This window comes from Cherax quadricarinatus, chromosome 41, assembly GCF_038502225.1.
Source record: "Cherax quadricarinatus isolate ZL_2023a chromosome 41, ASM3850222v1, whole genome shotgun sequence".
Taxonomy (NCBI): domain Eukaryota; kingdom Metazoa; phylum Arthropoda; class Malacostraca; order Decapoda; family Parastacidae; genus Cherax; species Cherax quadricarinatus.
This window is the reverse complement of record NC_091332.1, coordinates 347,751-360,992: the sequence shown is the minus strand read 5'-3', so window position 1 is coordinate 360,992 and position 13,242 is coordinate 347,751. Positions and strand designations below refer to the sequence as shown.

Below are 13,242 nucleotides of genomic sequence, written 5' to 3'. Positions count from 1 at the left end.
GTCGAAGTCTATACGGAAAAGTAAGTTTATTTTGGTACAGTACAGTTATTATACAGTACAATTATTATACATAGTAATATGTGTAAATTACTAAGGATAACTAAGAAAGCCATAAAAATTAACTTATTTCCATGGGGTCCTATGCTGAATTTAAGACAGAGTAAAGCAACTTGAAGGTAAATCATGTTTTTAAATTTGCTCACAAACAGTATTCATATCTTGCTGCAAAGTTTTGCCAAGGTTAGGGACCAAAAGCAGTATGGTGCTAGGGCAAGTGAACACAATTTTGTAGTGCTTACAGTATATGGTCAGGACTCAAACATCTTTTATTGTATAACATTAAAGAAGTGGAACGGATTGCCGGAGTATGTCCATGCCTGTCCTAGCATGAGACAGTTTGGAAAGAGAGATAAAAGGTACCTAATGGATGAAGCTATAGAAAGGGAGAAGATGGATTTCTTGTTTAGTTAACATTCGTGTACCTATTATTGTAAGCTGATCCTCTCTGTTTGATGTTCGTGTTAGCCACCCAGGGTTAGCCACCCAGGATAACCCAAGAAAGTCAGTGCGTCATCGAGGACTGTCTAACTTATTTCCATTGTGGTCCTTAATCTTGTCCCCCAGGATGCGACCCACACCAGTCGACTAACACCCAGGTACCTATTTGCTGCTAGGTGAACAGGACAATAGGTGTAAGGAAACGTGTCGGAATTTCCACCCGCCGGGAATCGAACCCGGGCCCTCCGTGTGTGAAGCAGGAGCTTTAGCCACCAGACCACCGGGCCACCCGATAATAATAATAATAATAATAATAATAATAAGAATAATAATAATAATAATAATAATAATAATAATAATAATTATTATTATTATTATTATTATTATTATTATTATTATTATTATAATAATAATAATAATAATAATAATAATAATAATAATAATAATAATAATAATAATAATAATAATCTTTATTTTTACAAGTACATGTACAAGGTACACAAGCCTAGCTGACATCAATGACATACTACTATACAGAAAGCCCCTTGTTACGCAGAGTATTTCAGGCAAATTAGATCAGTTTTGTCCCACATCAGTCCACTAACACCCAGGTACCTATTTTTCTGATAGGTGAACATGTACAGCAGGTGTCTTAATGAAACACATCCTAATGTTTTCACCCGTACCAGGGATCGACCCCCGGACCTCAGTGTGTGAGCTGAGTGCGCTATCAGTCGGAAACAGAAAGAAAACGAAAGTTTCCGCTTGAAAAAGAAACGGGAACATTAGGAGTTATTTTTATTGTTGCTGTTTACTGGGGATTCAGTGGGTCACTACGGCTCACTAGGTATTGAACTCTATAGTGAGCAAGAAGCATAGACCATATCTGAGTCAGTGACCGGACTCTCAACAGTTGTGTATGTACTAATTTCAAAACTTTACTATAAAAAATGGGATGTTGGTTTCTGCACAATAACTTGAAAATGCTTCTTCTGAGTGATTTCAGACTCTTAACTGGTGCAAATCTTCATTCTACACCATATGATTTTTTTATGCAGTTTCTCTTTTCTGTTAGTAAATAATTTTTATCTTACAATTCTGAAACAGGCCTATTGAAGCTTTTATCTTTATTTATTTATTACAAGTACATGTACAAGGTATACAGGCCTAGCTGACAGCAATGACATACTACTACATAGAAAGCTCCTTGTTATGCTCCGCATGTCGGACAAATTAGGTCAGTGTCCCAGGATGCGACCCACACCAGTCGACTAACACCCAGGTACCCATTTTACTGATGGGGAACATAGACAACAGGTGGAAAGAAACACGCCCAATGTTTCTACTCTGGCTGGGAATCGAACCCAGGCCCTCGCCATGTGAAGCGAGAGCGTTAACCACCAGGCCATGATCTAGCACATTTTGCTGGAAAGGGAATAAATACATTAAATTTTATAAAACTCATCGACTCAATACCTGCCATGTGTGGCCCGTTGCCTGGTAGGCAACGCTTTTACTTCATACGCTGAATGTTCATCGTTCAGTCCTCGGCAAGGGTGGAAACATTGGACGTGTTTCCTTATGCTTGTCCTGTTCACCTAGCAAGCAAGTACCTGGTGTGGCTCGCATCCTGGGGGACAAAATTGAGGACCACAGTGGAAATAAGACAAACAGTCCCTCGGTAACGTACTGCCTTTCTTGAGTTTTCCTGGATGGTTAACCCCTCCCGGGTTAAAAATCCCTCCAGGTGTCCAGTACTCTCAGTGCAGTGGAAAAAATCAGCTGAAAACTCTACGGACCTGACAAACCTAGTTTCACTTTAGGTGATTGGCTTTACTTCTAGTTCATGTGCTTTTTCATGGTGTTGATATCCTGGGGTTCATGACCTTAAACTTACAGTTCTGATCTTACAGATACAAACAGGTGATTGCTAGGACTCTTGCTTGCGTTGCAATACAAGGGACTCGCGAATTATTGGCTCTGGGGATACTTCTCTGGAAAAATATCTCCCTATCTTATATGTAACAATCTTAAATAGATTAGATAGCCCTATATAACGAATACCATTACTCCCAAGATCCTACCCACAATGTTCGACTAGCGTCTAGGTACCAATTTTCTGATCCGTGAACAAGAACAACGGACGTCAGGAAACAAACTCACGTCTTCACCTTTCATCGAATCAAACCCTTGTCCTTCGGTTGTCATCCAGAGGCTCTACCATTGAGCTACAAGCCGTTTTGAACTAACAAGGAGAACATATCCTATAATTTGAAACCTGTCATTCAGTTCCTGTTATGGCGTCTCCATTGAAATCAACAATTTACACGATATATGATTTTATTGTTTTCAATTAACACAATGATTTATTTTGTGGTTAATATGACAAATTACACCGATTTAGAACAGTCCATCCTCCGCTGATGTTTGGTTTACATTTTAACTGTCAGGTTATGGAATGAAAGAGGTAAAAAATATTCACATTAGGATCAGTTTTTATTTAGGTAATATATAAATTTATACATTGATGACCAGTCCCTAGAGTTATCATGTGCCTCTGTAATCGTTTTACAATGTATGTAGTGGCTGTGGCTCGTACGTTGGTTTGCGTGCAGCCAGCAGTAACAGCCTGGTTGATCAGGCTCTGATCCACCAGGAGGCCTGGTCACAGACCGGGCCGCGGGGGCGTTGACCCCCGGAACTCTCTCCAGGTAAACTCCAGGTAAACTCCAGGTAAACTCCAGGTAAACTCCAGGTATATATATATATATATATATATATATATATATATATATATATATATATATATATATATATATATATATATATATATATATATATATATATATATATATATATATATATATATATATATATATATGAATTGTGTGCAGTAGAGTAAAAATATTAATACTGGATAAATATTTTCTACAGAAAATACGTTGTATTCCTGGTGAATAGATAAACAATTAGTAAGCCTATTTCTTCTCCAGTAGCCATTATGTGGGTTTTATGTCAAAAGTTTGTCTAGGTATCATAAACAGTTTTCATGGCCTTGAAGACTTGCTCCATAATCACAAGTTTTGCTGGTGTCTCATTACTGAAACAGTCTTATAACAGATTTCTCTGTTTTTATGGCACCTTGAAGTTCTCTTGAAATGAGAGAACGAAAAGCTTAACTAGAATCCTTTCCTAGACGTGACAATAATCCTTTATGAAGAAGTACCTGCAGCTCCGGGAAACATTGCATGAAAAATGAAAATGTCAACCGAAATTTGAAATTTATATTTAATGACTTATCATTTCTTTCATTATTTGGTTGTGAATAGTTTCATAATAGTAACTAATATGTAATTAGATGTGTTGAATAACTCGTGAAGGTTCAACAGAAATACATTGTTTATATCTTAGCATGTGGTATTCGTTTTTATTCACTCATCCCAGGCAGTCAAGTGCCCGGTATAGCCCATGTATGGCTGTCCAATCCTGCAGGGGGCTTGGCAGGAGGCTGGGTCATCACAGGTCGAGTTGGAATCCCACGAGCCTCCCGCTTCCCACACCTCCATGTGAGAGGTAGGATAGGCTTGGGGACACAGGGATGCCTCTCTTTCCTCGGGGCCTCGGGCACGTATATAGGGATAGCTATATGAGTTATCTGCTGAACACCCCACCTCCTCCATGAAGACCCCGGGTACCATGTTGGTAGAACCGATATTCACTAGCGAGTCTTGCGTTTTGCTGTTGGTTGATGTGGCATGGGCGTGCTGGACGACTAGTGGAACTTGAGGAAGTGGGTGAGGGCCAGGGACGTGGGCGTGGGTGATCATATGGGCGGGATCCAGCTTGTCGTGGAAGTGTGGCACCGGAACAGGAAGTTGTTCAGACAGGAAGGTAACAGCCTCACTTGCACCGACACCAGCGTACAGACGGGCTCGCATCGGCCACTTCTGTAATAATCAGTGGATTAATCTTATGAGAAATTGCTGGAAAATGTTAAATCTTTTCCCTAATCCAAGCTAATACAAAACATCTTGGAGATATTACATCAAAGTTTTTTAGAAATAACCCACATTTTGGCATTTTGGAGAAGAAACTTGAAATATCAAGTCACAGTTGTAACTTGAAAATGGTCCAGGACCGACCAAAACGTCATCTAAAGTTTCTTCTCGAAAGCGTGAGTTATTTGTCACTTGTTCCAGCCACACTATTGTAAATTTTATTTCCCTTTACCCTTAAATCATTTTCATATATATCTATATGCAATTAATCCGTACTGTGGCAGTAATCAGACTCGTGTAGGTTTACCGCAAGACGAGGATCTTACTCTGTATAAACACCTCACAGTGAAAAATCTTTATAAATTGAAAGTAATTAAGCTTTATTTTCTGAAAAAAGCATTACATCTGGCTGAATATTTTTGTAGTGTGTATTCTTATTTACCCTGTCAGAGCCGGAGAAAGGAGGAACATATGATGAAATAAGTGGAGGAGGGAGGACAAGGAGAAGTTGAAGATTAATTTCTAATTGTGTTAGTCTGAACTTATGTATGCAAGTTCAGTTTAATTTACTGTAAGACCCACGTAAGTTTAGTTTGCTTTTAAAAATGATGATAATAATTAGTTTAATTTTGCCCCAAAACACGAATGCATTTCTTTAGATCTTATATGGAGCTTTTACCTTGACAGGGTGAAGAAATCCCTTCTGTGTGATCCTTCGGGGGCCGGACGCCATTGAAACTGAGTTGGTGTGGGCATGAGTTTGGATGCGAGTATGAGCTTGGGTGTGGGTGTGGGCGTGGGCGTGGGCCTGAGCGTGGATGTGAGTATCAACTTGAGTCTGGAGATGAGTGTGGTGCCCATGGGCAGTCGTCTTAAGGGATGTAGTGGTCGTCATGGTGTTGTTGTTGTTTGTGTCGTGACTGACTCGGGCGTCATCTTCCTCCAAGAGCTGTGACAGGTGTGATATATAGGTCGTGGCCAGCACCAACACGTCCAGCTGCAAGAAACGGATGAGTGCTGAGATGGAGGAATAAATAAAGAGTCTCATTCACACATTGACATAAACAGCTGTAATCTTGGAGTTAGCACACACACTGAGGAACTTGTCAGAATGAGTTAAGAATAGGAATTAGCTTATAAACGCCAGTCGCGAAGGCAATACGATGCACATTTTATGAGGATATGAAACAACAGACACCAATGGGCAATAATGAAGGAACAGCTTTAAATTATATAGATTCTTTGGTCACAGCATTTTTCTCTTATCCAAATTACTCAACCCATCAGTGCAGCTGACAATGCTGCCGTCATCAACCAGAGTGAGAGACGCTTCCATCCTTCAGACTGGATTGTTCGTTATGCTCATTGCACTCACATGTGTCAGTATGTTTTATCTTGGCAACTTAATATCAAGTGATTATTCAACATCCATAAATGCTCTGAACTTCACTAGGTATGACTGAAACTTGTTTGTGTCAGATGCCAGAACAGGTATGGTAAAATTACAAACAGCGGAGTTAGGGTCCACTCTGTGAATTCTTATAATATCTGTCCCTAAACCAACAAACTTTTGCTCACACCCAGGACAGGAAAGGACACTGAAAGGGTGGGGGATTCACCTTGGAGAGCTTGATATTGGGAGACAAGACAATGAGAGGGCGAGGATTTACCGTGGAGGGCTTAATGTTGAGAAATAGAATACTGGAGTGCTTGGTGTTGGGAGGGAGGGACACTGAGAGAGCAAGACCCACCTTAGAAAGCTTGGTGTTGAGAGGGACGGAAGGAATGGCTGCCTGTAACTCCAGGTAGGCTCGACGAAGGTTTTCTACTCGCGTTCTCTCTCTAAGGGCGTTCTTGGAGGTGTCTGGCGGAAGACAGACAGCGTCGGGAAGACAGAAAACGCCAGACTGGAAGACTCAATAAAATATTATGTATTTGCTCACTCTCCAGGTATACTCTTCAGCTCACACTCTTAAAGTCGCTTTAAAATCTTTAAATAAGTTTAAAACATGTCTGTCAGAATCCAGGTGTAAGAATCATGAATGAACGGTGTAACTAAGGGTGTGCAGCATAAGGTTGTGGATATAGGACGGTGGGTGCGGGAGGGAAGAGGAGTGTTTGGTAGAATGATGAGGTAAAGAGAGTGGTAAGGGAGAAGAAGTTAGCCCATGAGAGGTTTTTACAAAGCAGAAGTGATAAATGGAGGGTGGAGTATATGGAGTGTAAAATGAGAGTATACCTGGAGGGGGTTTCGTGAGTCAACGTCCCCATGGCCCGGTCCGTGACCAGGCCTCGCGGTGGATCAGGGCCTGATCAACCAGGCTGTTACCGCTGGCTGCACGTAAACCAACGTACGAACCACAACCCGGCTGGTCAAGTATTGACTTTAGGTGCCTGTCCCGCTCCCTCTTGAAGACAGCCAGGGATCTATTGGTAATCCTTCTTATGTATGCTGGAAGTTAGTTGAAGAGTCTTGGGCCACTGATACTTATTGTGTTGTCTATTAGCGTACTCGTGGTGCCCCTGCTGTTCACTGGGAGGATATTACATCTCCTGCCAAGTCTTTCGCTTTTGTAGGGAGTGATTTTCGTGTGCAGATTTGGGACTAGTCCATCTAAGATTTTCCAAGTGTATATTATCATGTATCTTTCTCGCCTGCTTTCCAGGGAATACAAATCAAGGGACTTCAACCGTTCCCAGTAATTTAGGTGCTTTATCGTACTTATATATGCCGTGCAAGTTCTCTGTATATTTTCAATGTCTGAAATTCCGCTTGCCTTGAAAGGGGCCGTTAGTGTACAGAAATATTCCAGCCTCTAGAGAACAAGCGATTTGAAGAGAATCATCATGGGCTTGGTATCCATCCTATCATTTTCACAGCAGATGTGGTAGATACATTGTTGTGATCTTTGAAAGTGAGATTCTATGACATTATCACTTCAGGTTCTTTTTCGCTCTATTGTTTAATTGGAATTTCTTTACACTCCGATAGTTTTTATCTCTTCGAGTTTCCCATAGTAGAGTCATTGAAATTTGTCTTCAATGAACTTCATATTGTTTTCTGCGGCCCATTTAAAAATTTGGTTGATTTCCGCTTGGAGATTTGCAGTGCCTTCGGTGGATGACACTGTCATGCAAATTCGGGTATCATCAGCAAAGGTGGACACAGTGCTGTGGCTCACATATCTGTCTATGTCACATATGAAGATGAGGAACAGGATGGGAGTGAGTACTGTACCTTGTGGAAAAGAGCTTTCCAATGTAGCCGCCTCTGATTTTACTCTGTTTACCACTACTCTCTCATTTTAAATCCCGTTTTTTATACATATCAGTTTTACAGGTTAAAAGCTGTTATCGTACCTCAGTTCATTCCAAGGCTCAGCCCTATACTATGTATACTACCACCTCTACCCCTGGGATGCCACCCACAACACCCAATTAACACCCTACCAGGTACCTTCTCACTTCTAGGTGAGTAGGGGCAGCAGATATAAGGAAACATGTCCTACATCGCATGCCGGGGATCAAAACAGAGACACTCAGTATGTGAGCAAAGTGTGCTGCCAATAATTTTTACCAAGTTAACGCATGTTAGCTGTGTATTTACCATCGCTTCTAGCTCGTAGGAAAAAATAAAAATAAGAACTAATGTGCACTGCGATAGGCCTACTACTGTTGCTGCTGTTGCTGCTGCCACCTACCTGCACCTGCTGGATCTTCTGTCTCTGATTCTGCCGCTGCTGAGGGAGAGGATGAGGAAGGACAGGAGAGAAGCTCTTTGATCCTCCTGCTGTTGATGCTGCTGCTTCTGTTACCACTGCTGCTAATCTTGGTGTTCCTACTGCTACCGCCGCCGTTGCATTTGCTGCTGTTCCTGCCGATGTTTCCGTTCTTGTCTACCGAGGATAGTTAATCTCATCACTACTTGCGAACAATGCAAAATTAATGGGGAAGATGTCAAACTAAGAAGAGAGGGTAAACCCCAAAATGACATAAATAGCTGCAAGAGTTGTGAGGAAGGTGACGCCTTGAATTCATATGTGATAAATACAAAGCAATGAGAAAAGGAGAGAGTGAAATGAAAGAAGGTCGGCCGTGGAATACGATCTGGGAGATGTACGCTACAGGAAACGCGTAAGAGGAAATATATGGGTGTAAACATTACACCAAGCCCTCATCAGATGTGTCAACCGTATAACTTAAGAGGTATAACTAAAGCTGGTGAAATTAAGAACTGCTTTCAAGGATCTTAAGAAAGATTCATTTAGAACTATTACACAACCTATGTTAGGTCCGTCTTAGAGTGTCTCCTGTAAGGAACTGTGTAATTATCATATAGCGTAGGGATAGTAGCACACTACGGATGTACCCAGTTTTGTTAATAACCCTATAACTTATCTGAGCTTTCAACTTCCAGCTGTCACCCCTTGTTGCTGTGTTCCATCTCTGAAACATTCTGTCCCTATCCACCTTGTCAATTTCTTGCAGTACTTTATAAGTCGTTATCACGTACCCCCTATCCTCCGGTTGTTGTATTCTCCTCATTAGCTTCACGTCGTCTGCGAACAGGGACACCTTTGAATCTATCCATTCTGTCATATTATTCATATATACAAGAAACAGCACCGGACCTAAGTGCCAGGGGCCCGAGACTGTTCAACTGCCTCCCAGCATACATAAGGGGGATTACCAACAGACCCCTGGCAGTCTTCAAGCTGGCACTGGACAAGCACCTAAAGTCGGTTCCTGACCAGCCGGGCTGTAGCTCGTACGTTGGTTTGCGTGCAGCCAACAGTAACAGCCTGGTTAATCAGGCTCTGATCCACTAGGAGGCCTGGTCACAGACCGGGCCGCGGGGGCGTTGACCCCCGGAACTCTCTCCAGGTAAACTCCAGGACCTAGGGCTGACCCTTGTGGAACTCCACTCGACACATGTACCCACTCTGACCAACATACGTTGTTTTCTCCCTGTCTCCTATTCCTGCCTGCTCCTTTAACTTTTCAACCAGTCTCTTGTGTGGAAATATAAACACATATGCAGCATATGTGTTTATATTTCCATTGTGTCGGTATTTTATACCATTTATTTCCAGTCTCTTGTGTGGTACGGTGTCGAAAGCCTTCTTACAGTCCAAGAAGATACATTCTACCCATTCCTCTTTCTGTCTTACTTCTGTTACCTTATCATAGAACTCCTGTAGATTTGTGATGCAGGATTTCCCTTCCTTGAAGCAGTGCTGCTTGTCATGTATGAGCCCGTCCTTGTGCGTGCTTGTGTGTGTGTGTGTGTGCGCGCGTGCGTACTCACCCAATTGTGGTTGCAAGGGTCGATTCATAGCAACGCTCATCTTGCCATATAGGACAAGTGAAAATTTGTGTATGCAATAATTTCGCCAAAATCATTTTGAACCTAACGAAAAAAATATATTTCACTGTGTTTGTTTAGTATTAAATTATTGTAAACAAATCTAAAATATATTTAGTTGGGTTAGGCTAAAATAAATTACTTTTGTTATAATAAGGTTAGGTAAGTTTTCTAAGATACTCTTGGTGCAAAATTATAAATTTTTACATTAACATTAATGAAAAAAATATATCTTTAAACGTAGAAAAGAAAATTTCAGAAAGGACTTAATTTTAAATGAGTTCTTGCTAATTGACCAGTTTTACATATTCGGCACGACATATATATATATATATATATATATATATATATATGTATATATATATATATATATATATATATATATATATATATATATATATATATATATATATATATATATATATATATATATACGTATATAAATCCCATTTTACAACTGCCCAGATCTGCATGACATTTGACAAGGTTACAGAGAGATTGCTGTTTACTGAACACTGCCATCACACAGGAGTTTCATACACGAGGTATCGAAATCTGTCAGCCTGAGCCGGGATACTGTGGAAACATTTCGCCAACCAGTTGTTTTTGTCAGTCTAATACAGGGAAATAAGGCGGAAGATATGAGGAGGGAGGTTGAAGTAATCAGTCTCTCAACTTAGAGATGATGTAGGGTGACGAGGATATCGTACAGTATTCTGGTGGCCTGGTGGCTAACGCTGTCGCTTCACATGGCGAGGGTCTGGGTTCGATTCCCAGCCAGAGTAGAAAGATTGGGCGTGTTTCTTTCCACCTGGGTGTTAGTCGACTGGTGTGGGTGACATCCTGGGACACTGACCTAATTTGCCCGACATGCGGAGCATAACAAGGGGTTTTCTATATAGTAGTATGTCATTGTTGTCAGCTAGGCCTGTATACCTTGTACATGTAGTAAATAAAGATATTAAGTTCAAGGAACTTCAGATGTTTGTTCGAGCAGGGCTGGTGTATGTGAAAGGACTGTAATATCGAAGAAAAACAATAACCAGTCAGGTCTACCAAAGACCCACTGTAATGTCTGTAATCTTGCCCTTAGTGCTACCGCTCATAATATGAGTTGTGAGGGCATAAGGAACTGGATGAGCTGCGGGTGCACAATACATTAGTCTCTTAGTCAGCGTAAAGAATGGAAGAACCTCACTGCTATACCTGGAGAAGATAGAGGAAAGAGAGTTTGTAGATGGTGTTTCTCACCTTTCATTATGGTTCTAGCAGTCTGCTTGTTCCGTGCCTCCATCGCGCGATGCTCACCACACTCCAAAATTATTTATGATCAAATTCACACCGTCAGTTTTATGTGCCTTTTAACTAGAGTTACACTATTTAATTTAAGCAGTTAAAACAAGTCTACATGGCTTCTTGGACAAATAATCTTACTTGGTGTTCGAAGCCAGGCAGACTCTCGTGTTATGTCTGGGGTCAGGTAGACCGTTTTTGTGTTCTTGTCTATGTATTATGTGGGTTCGATTCGAAGCTAAGAAACTAAGATAGGGCACGAGACAATGCCTAGGATGGGTCTCCTCACCCATGTAGACCACGGCAGGTGCCACGCTAACAGTGCCACAACCAACACTAACTCTGCACTGTATAGTTTAACGTTGATTCTCTACTGTCACTCACCTGTCATACCCGACAGGCGGAGAGGGGCGTTGACGGAGGGGGGGGGGCATGGAGTGTGATGGATAACAGATGTTGAAGGGATGGGAGGGGAGGGATGGAAGTGGGGCTTAAAATGTAGCATTTCTGTAGCGGACACAACTCCTGTGGTTTAATGATTCCCTTTCAAGTTCACTCATTATATTATTTATTAACTTCAAGATGAACCTTAAAAGCGTACCCGCCGTACAGAAAGTCTGCCCAGGGTATCAAATTGAAAATTTAAACTGAGCTTCATCCTGCCTTAAGTTTGTTGAAGAATTCAATAAATCGTTAACACACCAGAATTGAACCAAATACTTTAGGAAGTCCATAAAACATTATAACTCAGATCTGTTAAATACTGAAAGTTTTTTGTTGTTGTTCTTCTTATGATGCGAATGTAGAGTTTTCTCACTGATAAAAAATATCAGTGGACGAATTAAAGTAACATGTTGACTGTTGAGTCACTGAAAAGGAATCTGTTTGTAAAGTACACTTTCAGACAAGCTTCTTACAAAGACTTTCAACAGTGACTGTTCTTGAGGACCAATCACTGCTGAGAAGAATGCCATCTACAGAGAAGTTTGCATAGGCACAGTAGGAGGAAGGCTACAGAAAAAAAAAAGATTTGTTGAAGGCTGGAGGTAGTGGAGACGTTGTGTCTGAAGGCAATGTGTGGTGTAAATACTATGCAGAGAATCCATAATTTGAAGATTAGATGGAGGTGTGGGGTTTCTAAAAGTATTATCCAGAGTTCTTTGGAGAGGTCCCTGAAGCGGTTCCGAAATTTATAGAGGATGGAACAAAATAGAATGACTTGTAGAGCGTATAAATCTGTAGTGGAAGGAAGTTGGAGTAGGAAAGGTTTGAGGGAGGCGGTAAAAGAGGTTTTATGTGCGAGGGGCTTAGACTTCTAACAAGTGTGCATGAGCGTGTTAGACGGGAGCAAATGGAGACAGTTTTTATGACATGACGTACTGAAGTAGCATTTATGAAGGGATTGAAGGAAACAGGATGGCCGGACTTGAGTCCTGGAGGTGGAAAGTACAGTGCCTGCTGTCTGAAGGAGTAGAGATATGTTACATTTTTGAACTGTAGCATAGACAGTGATGGAATAAGTGATGATGAAAGTACTCCTTCTGTTTTGGGTCATCCTACATTAATACATCATGTATCGAGAGATATACCTTCCCTCGCGGGTGTCTCTGTTTTCAAAGTTCACACATTGTTATCCAACCTAAACGGCAGAGAACCAGATGCCTGCACTCTGTCATAATCAATGACCAGTTTTTCCCCGACACCCATAGATATCCAGCCTGGAGCAAAATGCATGGAGCTCCGTCCGTGCCCAGCGGACAAGATCTCAGGGAAAGAATTATCTGTCCATAAGATAAGATTTTGCTCGGATTTTCAACCCCGGAGGGTTAGTCACCCTGCATAACCCAAGAAAGGCAGTGCGTCATCATCAGTGCGTCATCATCAGTGCGTCACTGGGGTCCTTAAGCTTGTCGCCCCCAGGATGCAACCCACACCAGTCAACTAACACCCAGGTACCACTTAGCAGATGAACGGGAACAGCAGGTGTAAGGAAACACACCCAATGTTTCAACCCTTACCAGGGATCGAACCACGAACAATGTGTATGAAGCAAGAGCGTTGACTACCAGGCCATCAAGTAGGGTACAA

General features: G+C 41.4%; 2 protein-coding genes across 2 annotated transcripts in view; both read right to left on the bottom strand.

The window, feature by feature from the left end:
* The window catches only part of LOC128695832 (uncharacterized), a 134,251-nt gene that overhangs the window by 74,958 nt on the left and 46,051 nt on the right, over nucleotides 1-13,242 (bottom strand). The window lies entirely within an intron of this gene.
* Nucleotides 3,769-11,489, bottom strand: LOC128695842 (uncharacterized). The gene is made up of 5 exons (XM_053786727.2): nucleotides 11,113-11,489; nucleotides 8,198-8,392; nucleotides 6,248-6,360; nucleotides 5,176-5,493; nucleotides 3,769-4,445 (listed from the first exon to the last, which is right to left on the bottom strand). Exons 1-5 carry the CDS (start codon nucleotides 11,153-11,155, stop codon nucleotides 3,930-3,932), a joined length of 1,185 nt encoding a protein of 394 aa, XP_053642702.2. The 5' UTR covers nucleotides 11,156-11,489; the 3' UTR covers nucleotides 3,769-3,929.